A 22531-nucleotide genomic window follows, 5' to 3' on the forward strand; every position below is an offset into this window, starting at 1 on the left:
CCTATATACCAAATGCCGGAGTATTCAACTTCTTCTTTTTTTTTTTTTTTTTGGTCGGGCTTGGGTCTTGAACTCTGGACCTGGGCACTGTCCCTGAGCTCTTCAGCTCAAGGCTACTGCTCTAACACTTGACTACAGCGCCACTTCCAGGAACACTCAACTTCATCAATCAAACAATAAACAATATTTACCATAAACATACACATACACCCAAACATATTTATTGATAGTGACTTTAACACACCACTATTGTCTCTGGATGGAGCAACACATCTAAAACTCAGAAACAGAGAAACCTCAAAACTAAACAACTGCATAGGCCAACTAGACTTAACAGACATCTACCGAATATTTCACCCAGCAGCATCAGAAGAGGCATTCTTCTCAGTAGCACATGTATTATTCTCCAAAATAGATCACATTTTAGATCACAAAGAAAATTTGTACAAATTCAGAAATATTGAAATTATTTCCTGAATTCGTTCAGATTCCAACAGAATAAAATTAGAGCTCAACACTACAAGCCACCATAGAAAATGCTGTGAGCCATAGAGATTGAACAACACATTGTTAAATCACTAGTAAATCACTGAAGAGATAAGAGTGGAAATGCAAACATTTATGATAGCTAACAAAAATGAACATAGAAAATACCAGTTCCTCTGGGATACAGCAAAGGCAGTATTCAGAAGTAAATTTACAGCTCTGAGTGTCTATGTCAATGAACTGGACAAATCTCAATCCAACAATTTAATGATGCACATTATACTATTTGAAATAGAGTGACAAGCCAAACCCCAAAACAGTAAATGGAAACAAATGATTAAAATTAAATCAGAATGAAATGAATTAGATTCCAAAAATAAAAAACACACATAAAAAAAATCAACAAAGCTACCAGCTTGTTGATCACAAAAGCTACCAACGCAACCATGTTCATTGCAGCATTATTTACCATAGCTAAGATATGGAACCAACCCAGATACCCCTCAGTAGATGAATGGATCAAGAAAATGTGTTATACATGCACAATACATTGTAGGCATCCAGAAAAAAGGAATGGCATTGCCCCACTCACAAGGAAATGAAAAGACTTAGAGAAAAAAAATATACTAAGCAAAGCAACCAGACTCAAAGGAACATAGGCTTCATGGTTTCCCTCATTTGTAGTAACTAGAATATATCTATGATATTCTTAGCAGAGGACCATAGTAGCTCAATGGCTAGATCCATAGATCATATAAAATAAAGTTTATCAAAATGAACTCCATGTTTTTATAATGCACTGTTTGCAATTATTACTTTTATTCCTTTGGTTTATGCCTAGTTGTCACTGTTGTTTTTTTTTTTTATTTCTTTACCCTTTGACTTGTATATAAGTTTATCTGATTTGCAGAAGGGAAAGAGAATCACAGAAATGGCAGGACAAAGGGTGAACCAATGAAACAGATACAAAATATACACTATGTTGGAAATGAACTTTACAACCTTGCAGGGAGGAGAACAGGGGATAAGGGGAAAGTGTGAGAAAACAAGGAAGGGGATAACACTGTTCAAAAAGAAATGTACTTATTACCTTACTTATATAACTATAACCCCTCTGTACATCACCTTTATTTTTTTAAAAAAGACCTAAAGAAAAAACAAAGAAGAGAAAACCCAAAATAATTACAGGTGCTATAGATAACATGCTAGAGTAGTTTGTGTTGGACGTAGTTATGTTTCAAATAGTTTAATCAGGAAAAACCCACATAGGCCAATAATAAATGAGCTGGAGATAAGAAAGACTCAATATATAAAGAAGAGCAAAACATATTGCAGAGAATAATAAGCCTTATGCTTATTATTTGCAGCATATTTGAGAAAGAGATGAAGAGATGAGCAGTAAGGCTGGTCAAACACTGGAAGTATATGTACAATCAGACAAAAAAAAACTACCAAAGAATGAGATTATGCAGAGTCTGATTTTTAAAAAGAACAATTAAATCATTCAAAGGATCTTCATCCAGAAGTAAAACTGATTTTTTTTCTGCCTTAGAAAATATCAGTTTGAGGGGTACTTAGAATAAATCATACTTAGTTGCACTCCTTTTTAAGAAACAAATTATGGGAGGTGATAAAGAGGTGAAACAGACTGGAATTATAGTATATATTCAGAGATAACAATGAAATCTCTGTTTAACTAATAAAATCCGATGAAAAAAGAAAGATGTGCATAGTATGCTGGATAAAAAATGAAATTATAAATTTCCATCTGAAAAATGAAATAAAAAACTAGATTTAACTTCCTAATGTAAGTGAAAAGTGGAACCAAGGATATAAGACAACGGTATTTAAGATACAATACAATAACAATCCCTGACAAAAAGAAATAAGAACTCACTTGTTTACTTTATGGAGAAAGTATTCAAGCTACTGCACAGGGAGGGAGAAGAGCCAGAGCCAGGTGACTCCCTTTCTTGAGGAAGCAATGCTGGGTACAGGGGCACTGCAAAAGACAGGCTAAAGTACAATAAAGGAGACTGCTTTAAAGAGAAAGAACTCTGGAAAGAATCTTCTCAAATCTTCCTCTAAGTATGGATCAGCACTTACCCAAGGTTGAAAAAGAATCACCCAAAATAAGAAGGGGGAAAAAACCCAGGTTTCTATTCAATAGAATGGAAAATGTAATTCAAAAGTACTCAATTCGGCACTTGTGGCTTATGCCTGTAATTCTAGATTCTCAAGAGGCTGAGATCTAAGAATCATGGTTCAAAGCCAGTCCAGGAAGAAGAGTCCATGATACTTTATCTCCAATTAATCACTAAAAAGCCAGAAGTAAAACATTAGCTCAAGTAGTAGAGAGCCAGCCTTGAGTGAAAAATACTAAGAATAGCACCCAGGCACTGAGTTCAAGCTACAGTATCACCTCTACACACACACACACAAACACACACACACACACGCACACACACACTCACAAGCATATTGCTTCAGCAATTGGCAAAATTAGAATGAAGGCTAATAGGTCCTTCAGCTTCTCCAAGTTTAAAAGCTGGCCTCAAGAAAAGCACAATAAAGTGGAAATGGTGGCTACAACCTATAATCCTAACTAGTCAGGAAGTGGAATGGAAGGATCACTGTTCATGGCTAGCCCAAGCAAAAAAGTTCAAAAGATACCATCCTTATCAATAAAAATGTAGGTGTAATAGCATATGCCTGTTATCCCATCTGGAAGATGGTTCAGAAATAAGCGAGAGGCCTTCTGTGGGGGTGGGGATGGGTAAGATCACACCACTTGCAAGTAAATAAACTGGATTTACACCCCATGGGTAAAAAAGCTTGCTTTAACTCTCAGTCTTCTTCCCTCCACCACCGAAAAATTCTAAAAGGCAAGTTAAATTAGAAATATTTAGCCCCACTAATCAAAAAAGAAAATAAAATATGAATCTGTATTAAGGAAGAAACACACCTATCATACAAAAATTAAAAGATCATAAAACCTCATGATAACAAATATGAAAGTTTAAATTAAATGGATAAAGTCCTAGAAAAGTCCTGACCAAACAAATTTCATCTTAGGAATATAAAGTGGCTTAACATCTGAAACATAAATATATTTATTAAGGAGGAAAGCCCTATAAGACCATTTCATATATATCTGAAAAAAATCTGTGATTAAAGTTCTCAATGAGCTAGAAATAAAAGGTAACTTTGTAAAACTCATAATAAATGCCTACAAAAAAACCAGATCTTAGAGTTTTTGACACAGATAATGGAATATATTTATTGCTGAAAGGCTGAGAGCTTTCCCTAAGACAAGGGACACAAGCATATTTGCTCTCACCACTACTATGCAGTATCTCAATCACTGTAGAGGTTCCTGTCATTGCGGTCGGGCAAGAAAATTCAGATATACAGATTGAACAAGAAGGGGTAAAACAGAGCTAAAATATGGCACCAACCCAGATGCCCTTCAGTAGATGAATGGATCAAGAAATTGTGGCATATATACACAATAGATAAGAAAGAATGACATTGCCTCACTCATAAGAAGTGGAAAAACTTAGAAAAAGTCACACTAAGTGAAGTGAGCCAGACCCAAAGAAACATAATCTCTATGGTCTCTCTCACTGATAATAGTGTATTTCTAGGATAGTCCTGGCAGATGATCACAACAGCTGAATAGCTATGTACATATAATCACATAAGATGAGGCTAAGATAAATGACCTCCAAAATATGTAAACAAGAGGTTTCTCATTGAGGTTGTTATTTTCTTTTTCTTTTTCTAATTTCATTGTCAAGGTGATATACAGAGGGGATCAGTTACATAATAAGGTAGTGAGGACATTTGTTGTCATATTTGTTACACTCTCCCATATTTTTATTTTCCCTTCCCTAGCTCAGATAAAGATATATACAATATCCAGTGTACCAAAATCATATACAGTGACCACAGGGGGTACACCAAAGAAAATTCACCTAGTACATTAAACATAAAAAATTCCTCATGTTTCCATCTATTGGAGTTCACTTTGTTTAGCCTCATCTTATATAATCATATGTACATAGCTGTTGAGCGACAGTGAGCCTCTGATATACCTATCCTAGACATTTTGTTTATTTAGTAATTGTTTGGTTTTAGAGACATGATGTAAAGTCGCTGACCAAAACATGTAGAAATACCATTTGAAAAGAAGTTTGTTATTTTGCAGACATGATCTCTACTGTTCCCCACCCCCAACATCCACTTATTAGGGAGATCATGCACTTTGTTCTCTGTTTTCTAGGCTTGTCTAGATCAACATTATTTGTTCAAGATCTGACCCTTTCCTGCAAATCCCATTATCTTGTCATTTCTAATCACTGTATAGAATTCCATTGTGTACAGGTACCATATTGTTTTAATCTATTCATCTGTAGTGTGGCATGTGGGTTCTTTCTATATTTGGTTTTTGTGAATTGTGCAGCGATAAACATGGATGTTCAGGTGTCTTTGTGGTATCCTGGACCTTGCTGTTCAAGATAGATGCCTAGGAGTGGGTCTCCATACTGTTCTCCAGAGTGGTTGTACTAGTTTGCACTCCCACCAGCAGTGGAGAAGGGTTCCTCTTTCTCTGCATCCCCTCCAGCATTTGTTGTTGCCTGAGTTCAGAATATAGGCCATTCTAACTGGGGTGAGGTGGTATCTCAGGGTTGTTTTTATTTGCATTTCCTTTACTGCCAGGGATGTTGAACATTTCCTCATATGTTTCTTCGCCATTTTTATTTCTTCTTCTGTGAAGTCTCTCTTTAGCTCCCTTGCCCATTTAATAATTGGTTTACTGGGTTTGGAGGGGGTTAGTTTCTTGAGATCTCTGTAGATGGTGGATATTAGGCCTTTGTCCATTGTTTTGCTAGTGAAAATCTTTTCCCATATGGTTGGCTGTCTTTCTAGTTTAGCTGCTATGTCTTTAGCAGTGCAGAAACTTTTTATTTTGTAGTAGTCCCATTTGTCAAGTCTCTTCCCTATCTGCTATATCCCTGGACTCAATTCAGGAAGTTCCTGCCTATGCCTATAAGTTCTAATGTCCCTCCTACTCTGTCCTTCAGTAGTTTCAGGGCTTCAGGTCTGATGTTAAGGTCTTTAATGTTTTTTCCATTGAATGTCTTTAGCTCCTTTGTCAAATATCAGCTGACTGTAAGTATGCAGATTTATTTCTGGGTCTTCTACCCTATTCCATTGAACTTCAGGTCTGGTTTTTTTTGCCAGTACAAGGCTGTTTTTGTTATGATGGCTCTGCAATTAAGCTTTAGTCTGGTGTTGTGATAGCTCCTGTGCTGCTGCTTTTGCCTAGAATTGCTTTGGCTATTCTAAGTCTTTTGTTGCTCCATATGAATTTATGGGTTGTTTTCTCCATTTCAATGAAGAATGTAGCTCGGACTTTGATGCAAATTGCAGTGAATTTGTATAATATTTTCAGCAATATGGCCATTTTCACTATATTGACTCTGCCTACTCATGAGTATGGGAGATCTTTCCATTTCCTGGTGTCCTCTTTGAGTTCTTTTTAGATTTTTATAGTTTTCATTAAATAGATCATTCACATCTTTGGTTAGGTTAATACCTAGGCATTATTATTTAGCTATTGCAAATGGTATTGTTTCCATAATTTCCTTTCCTGCTTGTATATTGCTGGTATACAGAAGGCTGATTTTTGTGGATTGATTTGTATCCTGCTACTTTGCCAAAATGGTTTATTAGTTCTTGGGGTTTGGGGGCTGAGTTTGTTGTGTCCATCAGGTATAAGATCATGTCATTTCCAAAAAGGGATAGTTTGATTTCTTCTTTCCCAATGTGCATTCCTTTAATGCCCTTTTCTTGCTTTATTTTTATGGCTAGGGATTCCAGGACTATATTGAATAGAAGCAGGGAGAGTAGGCAACCGTGTCTTGTTCCTGATTTTAGGGGAAATGATTTTAGTCTTTCCCCATTTAATATGACATTAGCAGTTGGCCTGTTGTATATGGCTTTTATTGTTTTAAAGGAAGTTCCTTCTATTCCTATTTTCTCAAGGGCTTTTAACATGTATGGGTGTTGTATTTTGTCAAATGCTTTTTGGGGATCGACTGAGATGACAATGTGATTCTTGGTTATAGTTCTGTTAATGTGGCGAATTACATTTATTGATTTGCATATGATAAACCAGCCTTGCATAGGTAGGATGAAGCCTATTTGATCGTGGTGTATAATTTATTTGATCAGTTTCTGGATTCTGTTAGCTAATATTTTGTTGAGGAGCTTTGCATCTGTGTTCATAAATGATATTGGTCTGCAATTCTCTTTTTTTTTGTTGGGTCTTTGCCTCATTTGCGGATGAGTATATTAGCTTCATAGAATGAGTTTGGGATTTCTCCCTCTGTTCCTATTTCATGGAAGAGCTTGAGAAATATTGCTATTAGTTCCTCCTTAAAGGTTTTATAGAATTCATTGGTGAATCCTTTGATTACTTCTGTATCTCGTTGTAAGTTATTGGTTTACTTAATTGGTTTATTTCTTCTTGACTCAGTTTGGGCAGAATTGATCCATGTCTGTAAAGTATTCCTTCCTTAATGAGTATAGGTTCTTAAAACAGTTCCTTATAATTGATTGATAATACTGTGTATTTGTTGTAATTTTTCCAATGGAATCATTGGTCTTACAGATGAGTCTCTTCTCTTTTTTTTATAAGTCTTGCAAGGGGTCTGTCAATTTTATTTATTTACTCAAGGAACCATCTTTGAGTTTATTTGTTGAATGGTTCTTTTAGATTCAATCACATTAATTTCTGCTTTGATCTTTGTAATCTCTCTCCTATTCGCTTTAGATTCCTTTTTGTTTGTTTTTCCAGCCATTTTAATTGCATCATAAGGTTATTCACCTAATCTGCTTCCGTTTTTTTCATGTGTGAGCTGCCCCTCAGCACTGCCTCTGCTATATCCCAGAGGTTTTTTTGTGTTGTATTTTAATTGTCATTGTTTTTTATGAACTCATTAAGTTTGTCCTTAATTTGCTCTGTGACCCAAATGTTAGGTAGTAGTGAAGAGTTTAGCCTCCAATTGTTTGTGTAGCGTCTGCAGTATCCCTTGTTTTTAAGGGTTAGCTTGATTCCACTGTGATCAGATAAAATACATGGGACAATGTCAAAACTCTTGTATTTACTGAGGCTCTTTGTTTGGACTGTGATATGATCTATTTTGTAGTATGTTCCATGGGCTCCTGAGAAGAGTATGTATTGGGTCTCTGTAGAGTGAAATTTATTTATTTATTATTATTTTTTTAACCAGTCCTGGGGCTGGAACTCAGGACCTGAGCACTGTCCCTGGCTTCTTTTTCTCAAGGCTAGCACTCTGCCACTTGAGCCACAGTGCCACTTCTGGCCGTTTTCTGTATATGGGGGTGCTGGGGAATTGAACCCAGGGCTTCATGTATAGGAGGCAAGCACTCTTGCCACTAGGCCATATCCCCAGCCCAGAGTGAAAAACTCTGTACAGGTCTATTAGATCCATGTGGGACATGGTGTTACTTAGGTCTGAGGCTCCCTTGCTAATCCTCTGTGTGGTAGATCTGTCTCTTGGAGAGAGTGGAGTATTAAAGTCTCCCACTGTGATTGTGTTTGGGTCTATCTTGTTCTGTAGTTCTGGAAGAATTTGTTTGACATATTTATGTGCTCCGTTATTTTGTGAATATGTTAACTACTGTTATAGCTTCTTCCTGGATTGTTCCCTGTATTAATATGTAGTGCCCATCTTTGTCTTTTTGAACTGATTGTAATGAGAAGCCTAGCTTGTCTGAAATCAGGATGGCTACCCCTGCCTTCTTGTTCGGTGTGTTTGCTTGGAAGATCTTACTCCATTCTTTCACTTAGAGCTTGTTTTTATCCATTGTGAGATGGGTCTCTTGAAGACAAGAGATGGATGGATCTTGTTTTCAGACCCACTCTGCAATTCTTTTTCTTCTCATCAGAGAGTTGAGGCCATTGATGTTTATATTTACTACAGATAGGTATGGTGTTTTCCGTTCCATTTTCCAATTAACCTGTGTTTTGCTTCTTTCCTTTTTCTTGTGCATACTAGGTTGCTTTCCTATTGGCTTCTATTGAGGTTCCCTGTTCTTAACTGTTTGCTATTGAATGACGTTCTCCTTTTAGTATTCTCTGTAGGGCTGGATTTTTGTGCATATATTCCTTTAATTTTTCTTTATTGTGGAAGGTTTCAGTTTCTCCATCGAATGTAAATTCTAATTTTTCTGGATATCTAAGTCTGGGTTGGCAGTTATTGGTCTTCAGGGCTTGTTGTTCTTCCAGGCTCTTCTTGTGTTGAAAGTTTGTGTGGAGAGGTCTGCAGTGATTCTGATCTTTTTTCCATTGTAGTGTAGCTCTTTCTTTGTTTTTACTGCACTCAGGGTATGTTCCTTGTAAAGATCTGAAGCCTTGACTATGATGTGTCTGGGGTGCTTCTTCTAGGATCTGGTCTGCTAGGTGTTCTGTATGCTTCTGTTATGTGGGTAAGGGTTTTCCCTTTTGAGATGGGGAAATTCTCTGTAATAAATCTATTGAATATGTGTTGCATATCTCTGCTCTGATACTCCTCTCCTTCATCTACTCTGATTATACAGATTATATCTCTTCGCATTCTCCTCTATTACCTGGATTAACCTTTCATGAAGCTTGACAGCTTTTTGGAGTGTGATAATCTTGTGATCTGTATCAGCTGGGTTGTCTTTGATGAATGAGATTCTGGTCTCCATCTGATCCATCCTTTGAGATGCAGCTTCCAGTGTAGTTTGCATTGTGGAAATTGAACTGTTTATGGTTGCTAGATCAACACTCAAGGTGGTAATTTCTTCTTTTACTGACTTATATTTTGATTCTATTTTTTCATGCATTTCAGTTCTCAAGATGTTGATTTCTTCTTTAAATGAGGAGTTGGCTGTATCTATTTTTACTTCTATTTGTTCACTTCCTGAAATTCCCTCAAGAATTCCTTTCTGTGTTCCTGAAATTGTTTTTGGTATTCAATCTTGATGCTTTTGGTCATTTCTGCCATCACACCCTGAAGTGTTTCTTTTTCTTTTTATTCTCCATCTCTTCTTCAGTCACACTGGGTTTTGGAGTTGGTGAGTTGACTTTACCTTTCATGAAGTTTGTAATATTTCTTTGTGATTTACACATCTGGGATGCAGGAGTTATGGAAGCTTGTTTCCTCCTGCACTTTCTTTTGGTGACCTGTAGGTGGCAGCCTTGGCTTAGCCTTGTGCTGGTTCCTGCTGATCCGCTGGCTGGATGTGTCATGATCCCAGCCCGTGCGTGTGTGGGTGCTTGGTGCACCTTTGGCTGGATGGACTGACTTGATTGTATCCTTGCTCTGGTTTGAGCGTCGCTGTTGTACCTTTCTGCCCTGTGCGTGAGTATGCCCAACTCGGCTGATGCCAACGTGGTCACCCTCTCCTCACTTAAGGATGGGTAGGTTCTGCGGGTTTCTCTGCAGGTCAGTGCTCTGCCACCATGGTGTGCTGTCTCTTGTAAGCCCCTGTTGAGGGTTCTCAAGTCACTGATTAGGTGTAACATGGAGACTTTTTTCTTGGTTCTTCCCTGCCTTGCCCCGCTCCGTAGTGTACCTATCAGAAAGAGGGTTGCAGCTGAGGGGTGGGCATATCCACCTGTGCACTCCAGCAGGAGAGCAGGTGTCAGGGCCCTCCTGATGGAGGGCAAGTGGACGCTATCCCACGTGTTCCTACTGGGGACAAGTGCATTTGAACCCCAAGCTGCTCACATGCCTCTGCTGGGGGGCAAGCGGTCCCAGGCTGCTGGGGGGTGCATGCGCCTAACTCCAGTGACTCTGCTGGGAAATGGATATACGCGACCCCAAGCCAGGTCAAGTGTCTGCGGGGGTGGGGAAGGCTGGTGCCCACGACACCACCCCTCCCCAGCGCCTCTGCTGTGCACATGTGTGCTCGGGCCCAGGTGACCCTGCTGGGCTGGTATTGTACATAAGCACGAGCTACTCTGCCATTCAGATAGTCCATGCACACCCAAGTGCCTCAGCTGGAGGTCAAATGGGCACCAGCCCAAAGGGTCCTGCTGGAGGGGCTGGTGCACGCAAATTCAGGTAACCCAGTTGGGGTCAACTCTACTGGAGGGCAAATGTGTCCTCCTAGTGACTTTGTTGGGAAATGTTTTGTCCGCTACTGGTACCTGTGTTCTCCCCATCGCAGATGCTCTGGGAGATATAGGGTTCTAGTTAGTGTACACCACATATAGGATCCTTTGTTCCCTCCCTTGGGGCAGCTACTGGGGTGGGGGGGGAGCTCTGGTTTCTTTGTCCCCTTACAATGAGATACATGTTAAGTTCTGTGGGTCTCTGCCAGAGGTGGTCTCCTGTTTGTTGGAGTTCCTGGTGAGTACTCACTGGTCCTGGGGCCTGTATGCATCCTGCAGTGCTGTGGGATCTCTCCGTGCCATGGTGTGGCAGCAGCTGGCCTCTGCTCTCAGCCTCTGCGGTGCCCAGCTCTTGCGCTGCTACCTGTGTCGGGTCCATTCTGCACTGCGGTCTGGTTCCTGTATTGCTTTTGCTGTTTGACATCTGCACTTGTGGTGGGAATTTTCTTCTCTAGTGTCTGCACTCGCTGGAGTCCTGCAGTTTCCGGCACTGGGACCACTTGCCCGGCCTGGCCCTGATCGAGCTGGGGTGGGGGAGAGTACCCCAGACATTTTCCAACTTGTGAACTTTAAGGGTTTTTTTCTTTGTTCCTTTTCAGTTCCTGTGAATCTCTGATCTGGTTGTTGATGTTGCGGATCTCTTGATGGGGTGGTAGGTACTGGGGCTCTCAGCTCACTGTTTGGTTGGAGCAAGTTGGGGTGCTTCCCTATTGTTTTGGCACTGTCTTCCATCCTCCTGAGGTTGTTATTTTTCAGTGTATTATGTGGAATTATTTCTTTTTGCTTTTGCTCATCTCTATGATTTAGCACCTGTTGTCAGTGTATTTAATTCTGGTACCCTGGTTACTTTATATATGTCTGTCTGAATTAGGTAAAGAAAGGGGAACATCAAAACAGTGAGACAAAGGGTAAAAGACAATGCAACAAGACAATATGTTGTAAATTAACTGTACAACTGGAGGGAGGATTGGGAAGGAAGGAAGGAAGGTGGGAGAAAAATGAGAAAGGGGTAACAAGCTGGACAAGCAATGTACTCACTACCTAATGTATTTAACTGTAACACCACTGTACTTCATCTTGACAAAAATTTAATTTTTTTAAAAGAAGGGGTAAGGGGCTGGGGATATAGCCTAGCGGCAAGAGTGCCTGCCTCGGATACACGAGGCCCTAGGTTCGATTCCCCAGCACCACATATACAGAAAATGGCCAGAAGCGGCGCTGTGGCTCAAGTGGCAGAGTGCTAGCCTTGAGCGAGAAGAAGCCAGGGACAGTGCTCAGGCCCTGAGTCCAAGGCCCAGGACTGGCAAAAAAAAAAAAAGAAGGGGTAAAAATATCACCATTTTCAGATGACACAATTAATAGTAAATATCCTAATAATGCCACTTACATAACTACTAGAACTAATAATGAGTTTAGGAATGTCAAAAACACTTGTTTGATCTATGGAAATTACCTAAACTTTAATCTACTACTACTGTGGGGACAAAAGAAAATTTCCCCTCTATCTTTGGAAAATTAGCAGGAATGAAGTGACAAAAGCAGATTGAAGAGGAGAAAAGGCACACAAATATTACTTTGTAACAACGGTACATCACCATAATAGTGGGGGGCAGAATGGCCACAGACCATCCCAAAGTTATTCAGAAGGTTATCTAGCACATTGATACAGAGATTAGGAGAGAATGGCGGCTACAGGGTACAGGAACTGAGTTAGAGAAAAACTGAATGGACTGACCACAATTTGGCCCAGAAAACAGGTAATACTTTGTTCGTGATTATCTTTGGGACTGAAATAAAGAACAACGGTACCTGACCCCCAAAAAAATCTGCTTAGGGTAAAAGACTTTAGTCTTCTTTCAGTAAGATAGAATTTAGCTCATGAAAGCTGACAGAAAGCCCCAGAGATAATGGCTTCTTGGGAGCTCAGACTTTAGGCAAATAAAAAGCCTCACAGAGCATCTTCCACCCATGGAGTGGGAAATCCTAAGAGAGGGAAGTGGGAATTTAATTCTGCAGAGCATCACTCTATGGGGTTTGTTTTGTAAATCCCAGTACTAGCAATTAACAATCCAAGAATTAAATGAGGAAAATAAAAGTAAAATGTATAAGACAGAAAACCAGAAATATTACAGGCTCATGAATTTGAATATTTCAAATTTCAGCACTGGTGGCTGAAATCTGAAGATTAAAGCTTGAAACCAGCCCAAGCAGAAGAGTCCATGAGACCTTTTTGATCTCCAATTAACCAGCAAAAAGAAGTGGAGGTATGGTTCAAGTAGTAAAGCATCAGCCCTAAAAAAGCCCAAGTAGGAGCACAAAAAAGAAAATTCACTACTATTAATATGACAGATTGAGGTACAGATTCAACACTATCCCAAACAAAACAAGCTTAGTGTAAGTGGCTCACATCTGCAATCCTATTTACTTGGAAGGCAGAGACTGAGAGGATCTAGCTAGGTTCAAAGGTAGTCAGCCAAAAAGTTTTCAAGACCCTATCCTGACTTACTGCTGAGTTTAGTGGTATATGCTTATCATTTCAGACTCCAGTGGGAAGCTTAACTGGGAAGGCTGTGTTTCAGGTGTTTCTGTCCCAGGTAAAAAGTAGGGTCTTATCCTAAAAATAACCAGAATCAAGTAGGGCTGTAGGCATGGCTCAAGTAGTAGAGTACCTTGCCTAGCAAGTGCAAAGCCCTGAGCTCAAACTCCAGTACCACCAAAACAAGAAAAATATCAATTAGTTTTACTTTATGAGTTATATATTTTACAGAACTTAAGCTCATCCTAAAATTTACATAGAAGCACAAAAAATTAAGAACCCAGGGGCTGGGAATACGGCCTAGTGGCAAGAGTGCTTGCCTCGTATACATGAAGCCCTGGGTTTGATTCCCCAGTACCATATATATAGAAAAATCCAGAAGTGGTGCTATGGATCAAGTGGCAGAGTGCTAACCTTGAGCAAAAAGAAGCCAGGGACAGTGCTCAGGCCCTGAGTCCAAGGCCCAGGACTGACAAAAAACAACAACAACAACAAAAAACAAACCCAAACACTTTTGAAAAAGAACAAATTGGAGAAACAATACACTTCTCACTATCAAAACTTACCATAAAGCTGCTATCAAGATAAGTGTGATACAGGGCTGGGAATATGGCCTAGTGGCAAGAGAGCTCGCCTCGTATACATGAAGCCCTGGGTTCGATTCTCCAGCACCATATATCTAGAAAACAGCCAGAAGTGGCGCTGTGGCTCAAGTGGCAGAGTGCTAGCCTTGAGCAAAAAGGAAGCCAGGGACAGTGCTCAGGCCCTGAGTTCAAGCCCCAAGACTGGCCAAAAAAAAAAAAAAAGATAGTGTGATATAGATCAATAGAACTTGAGAACACATGAAAAAAAGCTAACTTATTGGGCTAGAAGTGTGTCTCAGTTTGTTGAATGCTAGTCTATGAGCACTGAGTGCTAGCCAATGAGTACCAAGTTCAAGTCACCATCTTGGATAAAAAAAAAAAAAAACCACTGATTTATGATCAACTTAGTTGACAAAGTGCCAAAATAATTCAGTGAAAAGACAATCCTCCCTATAAATGCAAAAGATAGATTTATACCATCACCTCACACTATAACCTCAAAAGAGATCATAGACCTAAATGTAAGATGTAAATCCATAAAACAATATATAAGAAAATCTTAACAACTGTGGGTCAGACAAATATCCGTTGCTTCTGACACTATAAGCATGATTAATATACAAAAATTTGCAAATCATTATGCTAACAAATTGGAGAATCTGGAAGAAATGTATGAATTACTAGAGAATATTGATCTACCCAAGCTAAGCCAAAAGCTTTAAGCCAACTAAATAGATCCATAACAAGTTATGAAATAGTAATGGCTATAAAAGACCTCCAATCCAAGAAAAGCCCACAACCTGATGGATTCACAGCCAAATTCGATAAGGCCTTCTTAGGAGTACCCAGTTCAATACTGCTCAAACTCTTCAATGAAACAGAAAAGGAAAAATCACTATCAAATGCATTCTGTCCAACATAACCCTCATCCCCAAACCAGACAGGGACTCATCAAACAAAGAGAACTATAAGACCCATCTCTTTGATGAACACTGACACATAATTTATCAATAAAATTATGGCCACCAAAATTCAACAACTAACCAAAATAATCATACACTACAATCAAACAGGACTCGTCATTCAGGGATGCAAAGCTGGTTCAAAAGATGCAAGTTAGTTAATGTAATTCAACACATCAACACAAGCAAGGACAAGAACCACATGATCATCTCAATAGATACAGAAAAAAGCATTCGACAAGATCCAACACACCTTTAAGATGAAAGCTCTGGAGAAGCTAAAAATCTATAGAACATTCCTCAATATAATAACGTCTTTATGTGACAAACCTACAGCCCACATTATACTTAATGGTGAAAAGTTAAAACAATTTCCCCAAAAAACAGGAACAAGACAAGATGTCCACTCTCTCTGCTCCTCTTCAATATAGAACTGAACTTCATCAAAATTAAAACCTTTTATACTAACCTTTGAGAGAAATGTAAAGTTGTGTGTGCTCGCATGCATGCACACATGTGCACACGCATGCACTGAAACTTGGGCTAAACTTCTGGGCTTTAAACTCACACTTATACCTGTATTTTGCAATTAAAGGTAGTGCTCTACCACTTGAGCCACCACTCTACTTTCTGCAAATTAAAATTTATAATGAGATATTATACAAAATATACATATACAAAAATGAGTTCCATTTTAAAGATTAACAAGTGTCAGCAAAGATGCATTGTAAAAAAAAGCCTTCATAATCACTCACTGGATCTGATACACCATTCTAACAAATAGCTTGAGTATTTAAGAGTTATATATTGCTAATTATTCAATTTGTACCCAAAAGAACTGAAACATGTCCATACATAGATTTATACACCAACATTCATAAAGGCTTCATTTGTAATAGCCAAAACTAACACAACACAAAACAACAACACAAAAGTAATAAATAATCTGTGCTAGGTCCATATGTGGAATACTTCTGTGCAAAATAAAGGAAAAATTTTAGTTTGATGTTTGTCAATTAAACTTCAAGAAAATTTTAAAAATTCTCTGAACAAAGAATAAGCTAAAAAAACCACAAAATGAATTACATGACATTACAATTTTCTAAACAAGAGGTAGAGTTAGTTTACACTCTGATAAATCTGTAGAGACAGAAATTTGGATACTTTGTGTGCATGCATATATACTAGTACGCACCAATACCAGGGGCTTGAACTGCAGGTCTGGTGCTCTCTCCTGACTATTCTGCTCAGGGTGGGCACACTACCACTTGAGTCATCCCTCCACTTCTGGCTTCTCATTGGTTAACTGAAGATAAGAAAGAGTCTCTTTTTTTAAAAAAAATTATTAATTAAATTTTGTTGACAAGGTGTTGTGCAAAAGAGGTACAGTTACATAATAGGACAGTGTGTACATTTCTTGTGATATCTTACACCTTCGTTTTTCTTTCCCTTCCCTAGATCAGGTAGACATATATACAATACACAGTGTAGCAAAAACATATACAATAGCTACATGGCATACGCCAAAGGAAATTCACCTAGGACTTTAAATATAATGTCAACAATAGAGTTTGCTTATCCTTGTCTTAGATGATCATACATACATAGCTTTTGAGCTATTGTGATCCACTGAGAGGTCTATTTTAGACCTTTTTATGTTTAGTAGTTGTTTGGTTTTAGTTACATAATGCAAAGTCGCTGACCCAAACCTGTGGGAAATACCATTTGACAAGAAGGTTTTTGTTTCCCAGACCTGGTCTCTACTGCCCCCCTCCCCCCACCTTAACAGTCATATATCAAGGAGATCATGCCCCTTTGTTTTCTGTGTTCTAGGCTTGTCTTGCTCAACATTATTTGTTCAAGTTCTGACCATTTCCCTGAGAATACCAATATTTCATCATTTCTAATCTCTATGTAGTATTCCATTGTGTAGAGGTACCACATTTTTTGGATCCATTCATCTGTAGTGGGGCATCTGGGTTGTTTCCATATTTTGGCTATTGTGAATTGTGTAGCAATAAACATGGAAGTGCAGATGTGTTTTTGATATCTTGGGACCTGTTGTTCAGGATACATGCCTAGGAGTGGTATGGCTGGGTCATAGGGTATGTCTATGTTGAGTTTTTTGAGGAGCCTCCATACTGTTCTCCAAAGTGGTTGTACTAATTTGCACTCCCACCAACAGTGGAGAAAGTTTCCTCTTTCCCCACATCCCCTCCAGCATTTGTTGTTGCCTGAGTTCAGAGTATAGGCCATTCTAACTGGAGTGAGGTGGTATCTCAGGGTTGTTTTTATTTGCATTTCCTTTACTGCCAGGGATGTTGAACATTTCCTCATATGTTTCTTTGCCATTTTTAATCTCTTCTCTTGTGAAGTCTCTCTTTAGCTCCTTTGCCCATTTCATAATTGGTTTACTAGGCTTGGAGGGAGTTAGTTTTTTTTAGTTCTCTGTAGATGATGGATATAAGGCCTTTGTTGCTGTGCTGGTAAAGATCCTTTCCCATATGGTTGGCTATCTTTCTAGTTTGGTGGCTATGTCTTTAGCAGTGCAGAAACTTTTTATTTTGTAGTAGTCCCATTTGTCGAGACTCTCTCCTATCTGTTGTGCCCCTTGGGACTCTATTCAGGAAGTTCCTTCCTGTGCCTATAAGTTCTAGCATCTTTCCTACTCTGTCCTTCAGTAGTTTCAAAGATTCAGGTCTGATGTTGAGGTCTTTGATCCATTTTGAGTTGATCTTGGTGCACGGTGATAGGCCAGGGTCTACTTTGAGTTTTCTACATATGGCTGCCCAGTTTTCCCAGCACCAGTAGTTGAAGAGGCTATGCTTTTTCCATTGTATGTGTTTAGCTCCTTTGTCGAATATCAGCTGACTGTAAGAGTGCGGCTTTATTTCTGTGTCTTCTATTCTATTGGTCTTCAGGTCTGTTTTTATACCAATACCAGGCTGTTTTTGTTATGATGGCTCTATAATAGAGCTTGAAATCTGGTATTGTGATACCTCCTGCACTGCTTTTTTTGCCTAGAATTGCTTTGGCCATTCTAGGTCTTTTGCTGTTCCATATGAATTTATGGGTTGCTTTTTCTATTTCAGTGAAGAATGTAGCTGGGATCTTGATGGAGATTGCATTGAATTTGTATAACAATTTGGGCAATATGGCCATTTTTACTATATTGACTCTGCCTAACCATGAGTATGGGAGGTCTTTCCATCTCCTTGTGTCCTCTTTGATTTCCCTTTTTAGATTTTTATAGTTCTCATTAAATTAGGTCATTCATGTCTTTAGTTAGGTTAATCCCTAGGTAACTTATTCCTTTTTTAGCTATTGCAAATGATATTATTTCCCTAATTTCCTTTTCTGATTGTACATTGCTGGTGTACAGAAAAGCTGCTGACTTTTGTGGATTGATTTTGTATTCTGCTACTTTGCCAAAATAGTTTATTAGGTGTAGGAGTTTGGGGACTGAGTTTTTTGGGTCCTTCAGATATAAGATCATGTCATCTGTGAACAGGAATAGTGTGATTTCTTCTTTGCCAATGTGGATCCCTTTGATGCACTCCTCTTGCTAGGGATTCCAGCACTATATTGAAAAGAAGTGAGGAGAGTGGGCATCCTTGTATTGTTCCTGAATTTAGGGGGAATGGTTTTAGTTTCTCCCCATTCAATATGATATTAGCAGTTGGTCTGTTGTATATGGTTTTTATCATTTTAAAGAATGTTCCATCTATTCCTGTTCTAGAAAGAGTCTCTTAAATTTGTGTTTCCTTGCTGGCTTTGAACTGTGATTCTCAGATCTGTCTTCAGAGTAACTAGAATTAAAAACCTGAGCCACCAGCACTTATCTTGAATAAATTAAGTTTTTAAAGAGTACAGAATTGACAACATTTTGTTGATCATGTAGATATTACTAGTTAAAAGGAAGGAAGGAACCAAGGACAACTTTTATTTTGGCTTTTACAGCAATGTGAATAGTGGTGCCATTTAGTCAGACAAGAATAAGATTACAAGTTCATTACATTAAAAAGTATGGTTGGAACTGTTTTTGCAAGTTTAATGGATTTGGAAATAAGGAATCAAGGTTTACATACAAACATTAAGAAAATAAGAGATTTCACTCAACTAACTACCATAAATGGAAAGAGAAATCAACCTATTATGTGGAAAAAGAAGTAACTCTTAGAGTAAAAAAGAGGTATAAATACTATTATTTAAAATGCTTTTAAGTCTAAATAAATGGAACATATATTCACACTGGAAAACAATTACTTAGGGGATTCAATATGGTAAAACAGACATCTAGCACTTATCTCCTTTTCCACAGAGAAAACAAAGCCAACAGTAGCTAGCTGACTTTTGAGCTGAGAGTCTATGAGAGAACCCTAGAATTCAGCAAGAAAGACAAAGGCATTAAAAAAGAAGCAACGGCTAGCATCTAAGGGTAAAAGAGAATCACAGAAAACTTTATCAGTGTGGATGCTGGCAATACTAGTTATAGGAATAGCTGGGCATCAGTGGCTCATAACTTCAATCCCTGCTATTCAGGAGGCTGAGATCTGAGAACTGAGGTTCAAAGTCAGCCTAGGTAGGAAAAATCTATGAAACTTATCTCCAATTAACCACCAACAAGTCAAAGTGGATCTGTGGTTCAAATGGCAGAGTACAAACCTTCAGTGAAAAACATTAAGCAAGAGTGTGAGGCATTGAGTTCAAGCCCTAATACCAACACACCCATACACACACACACACACACACACACACACACACACACACACACACACACACACACACACACACACACAGACAGACAAAAAGTCCAAGAAATCCAATTAAAAATGAGCAAACTGCGGGATGGGAATATGGCCTAGTGGCAAGAGTGCTTGCTTCGTATACATGAAGCCCTGGGTTCGATTCCCCAGCACCATATATGTAGAAAACGGCCAGAGGTGGTGCTGTGGCTCAAGTGGCAGAGTGCTAGCCTTGAGCAAAGAGAAGCCAGGGACAGTGCTCAGGCCCTGAGTCCAAGCCCCAGGACTGGCCAAAAAAAAAAAAAGACTCCCTAATTTCAGGCTGGGAATATGGCCTAGAGGCACGAGAGCTCGCCTCGTATACATGAAGCCCTGGGTTCGATTCTCCAGCACCACATATCTAGAAAATGGCCAGAAGTGGCACTGTGGCTCAAGTGGCAGAGTGCTAGGCTTGAGCAAAAAGAAGCCAGGGACAGTGCTCAGGCCCTGAGTCCAAGCCCCAGGACTGGCCAAAAAAAAAAAAAAAAAAAGCAAACTAGCTGAACAAAAATTTCTCAAAGGAAAAAATACAAATCTATGAAACAATATTCACCTCTTATTAGCCATCAGAAAAATGCAAATCAGGGCTGGGAATGTGGCTTAGAGGTAGAGTGTTTGACTAGCATGCATAAGCACTGGGTTTAGTTCCTCAGTATCACAAAAACAGAAAAAGCCGGAAGTGGTGCTGTGGCTCAAATGGTAGAATGCCAGCCATGAGTAGAAGCAGCTCAGGGACAGTGCCAAGGCCCTGAGTTAGAACCCTAGGACGGGCAAAAGAGACAAAAAGAGGAAAATGCAAATCAAAAGTAGAATGATTACCACCCTATCACAGTTAAATGGCTATTGTATTTTTTTTTTTTGAAGTCAGGGCCTGAGCACTGTCCCTGGCTTCTTTTTGCTCAAGGAATCTAACCCAGGGATTCATGTGTGCGAGGCAAGCACTCTACCACTAGACCATATTTCCAGCCCAAGCTATTGTATTTTTTAAAAACTATATCCTGAGTAAAATGTAGAAAAACAGCAATTCTTAAACTCTGTGGAAAAGAAATTAGCACTGCAATTATAAAGAACAATATGGATCTTTCTCAAAATATTAAAAATATATGTACCAAATGATCTAGCCCCCAACTTCTTGGTACATATCCAAAAGGAGCCAAATAGCATACAATAGACATACCTGTACAGACATGTTTACCGTAGCATTACTCATAGTAGGTAAGATTAGGGAGTTAGCCTTAGTGCTCAGGAAAATAGGGGTGCATAACAAAGAGACAAAATCCTCTCATTTGCAGTGAAATGATGGAAGTGTAGGACATTATGCTAAGTGAAATAAGACAGCTGCATACACTATTCTTAATATGTGAATGGTAATAAAATATGGTATTAATGGAAATTAGAAAGGATGTTTGGTAGGGTGTTTGGAAAGAGGACAAATTTGATGCAATACATCTGTATGGAAAATCATGCTAGAGCTCATTCATATATACATTGTGTTAAAGCATATTGTGAAGGACAAAATTAAACTGTTTTAAGTAAATGATACATTTTATTGAGTATTTCATTTCTACAAATTTAGTTGTCTGTTTGTGTTCCTAACTAAAAATATGTCCCTTAAAAGCAAATTAACACTGAGAGTACAAAATTCTGTAACTTCTTTATTTCTTTGGCATCTTTTCTTACCTTTGTATTTGTCCAAATAATGTTCCAAACTGTGTTACTTTATATGATGAATGGAAAACACCTTCACCATCATTTAATTTGGAAACCAAGGAATGAGAACAATTAACTTTATTGAGCTGGAAAAAAATGGAAGAAAATGTGAGAATAGTAAATGTACATGCATATATAATTTACCAAAGATGATATTTACATGAACTACATCTATATTAAAAATATATTTAAAGCTGGGCTTGTGCCTGTAATCCTAGCTATTCATGAGGCTGAGATCTGAAAACCACAGTTGAAACGTAGCCCAGGCAGATAAAAGGACTTTTTTCTCCCATTAACCACCAAAAAGTCAGCAGTGAAGTTGTGGCTCACATGGTAGAGTGCTAGCCTTGCGCTTTAAAACAAAACAATGCAGGCTCTGAGTTCAGGCCTCAGGACTATCATAAAAAGAAAGTAATTTTAGTTCTTTTGAAGACCAAAAAAAACATTTTTCTAAAAATAAAATGTAGTGTTTGAATAACTGATAAAGAAGTTTATGGTATGCTGAACAAGATCTTGAGTAACTAAAAGCTAAATTCCTCTAACAGAAAATACTCATTTGTTCTTCCATTAATTCAGTAATTTTGGACTACTTCTTCATTTCTCTGACTACCAATGCAATTCAGTACAAAATGAGCAGAATGTAAGAGGACTGTTAAGAAAACCAGATGAGAATCCACATGGTAAAGTGCAAGGTATCTTGTAACTTAAGATATTGGCCCAATAATAATAATAATAATAATAATAATTTTAGTATTATCAATAGTATATTTCACTATTAATCCATGAAAACAAAAATGTAAAATTAAAAGACAATCAATTGCAAAAATCAGGAGAAAAACAGAGTCAGCTGGTCACAGAGGCACATACTTGTAATCCTTCCACTTAGAGGTAGAATCAGGAGGATTACAAGTTGCTCGCTAGCCTGGGCTACACAAGGAGCTCCTGGCCAGCCTGGACTGTAAGGCAAGACCCTGTTTCAACAACAACAACAAAAAATAAGGAAGTCAAAAAGAGATACTGTGTGCCATTTTTTTTGGGGGGGCAAAGTCAGGAATAGCTGATACTGAAGTCTCAACTAACAAAAATATCTGACTGAGATAGTGACAGAAGTATAAAGATCATAAAGCCAAACTTGGTATGTGAAATAAATATACATCTAACTGAAAGAGATAGAAGGTGGGGGAGCAACGTGCTCAGTGATACAGTACTTGCCTACCAAGCAGGAGGCCCTGGGTTTGGTCCCAGTACCTCCCCACTGTCTCTCCATTTTGAGGAGGCAGTGGGGATTGAGTTAC

The 22531-nt window shown here is 38.6% G+C and overlaps 1 protein-coding gene across 1 annotated transcript in view; it reads right to left on the reverse strand.

Annotated features, from left to right (window-relative positions):
• Positions 1–22531, reverse strand: part of C1H12orf40 (chromosome 1 C12orf40 homolog) — a 68228-nt gene that overhangs the window by 31385 nt on the left and 14312 nt on the right. The window contains exon 7 of the mRNA XM_048343059.1: positions 21207–21322. Coding sequence (XP_048199016.1) covers positions 21207–21322 — 116 coding nt within the window. The remainder of the gene's footprint in view (positions 1–21206; positions 21323–22531) is intronic.

Source organism: Perognathus longimembris, chromosome 1 (genome assembly GCF_023159225.1).
Source record: "Perognathus longimembris pacificus isolate PPM17 chromosome 1, ASM2315922v1, whole genome shotgun sequence".
Lineage (NCBI taxonomy): Eukaryota > Metazoa > Chordata > Mammalia > Rodentia > Heteromyidae > Perognathus > Perognathus longimembris.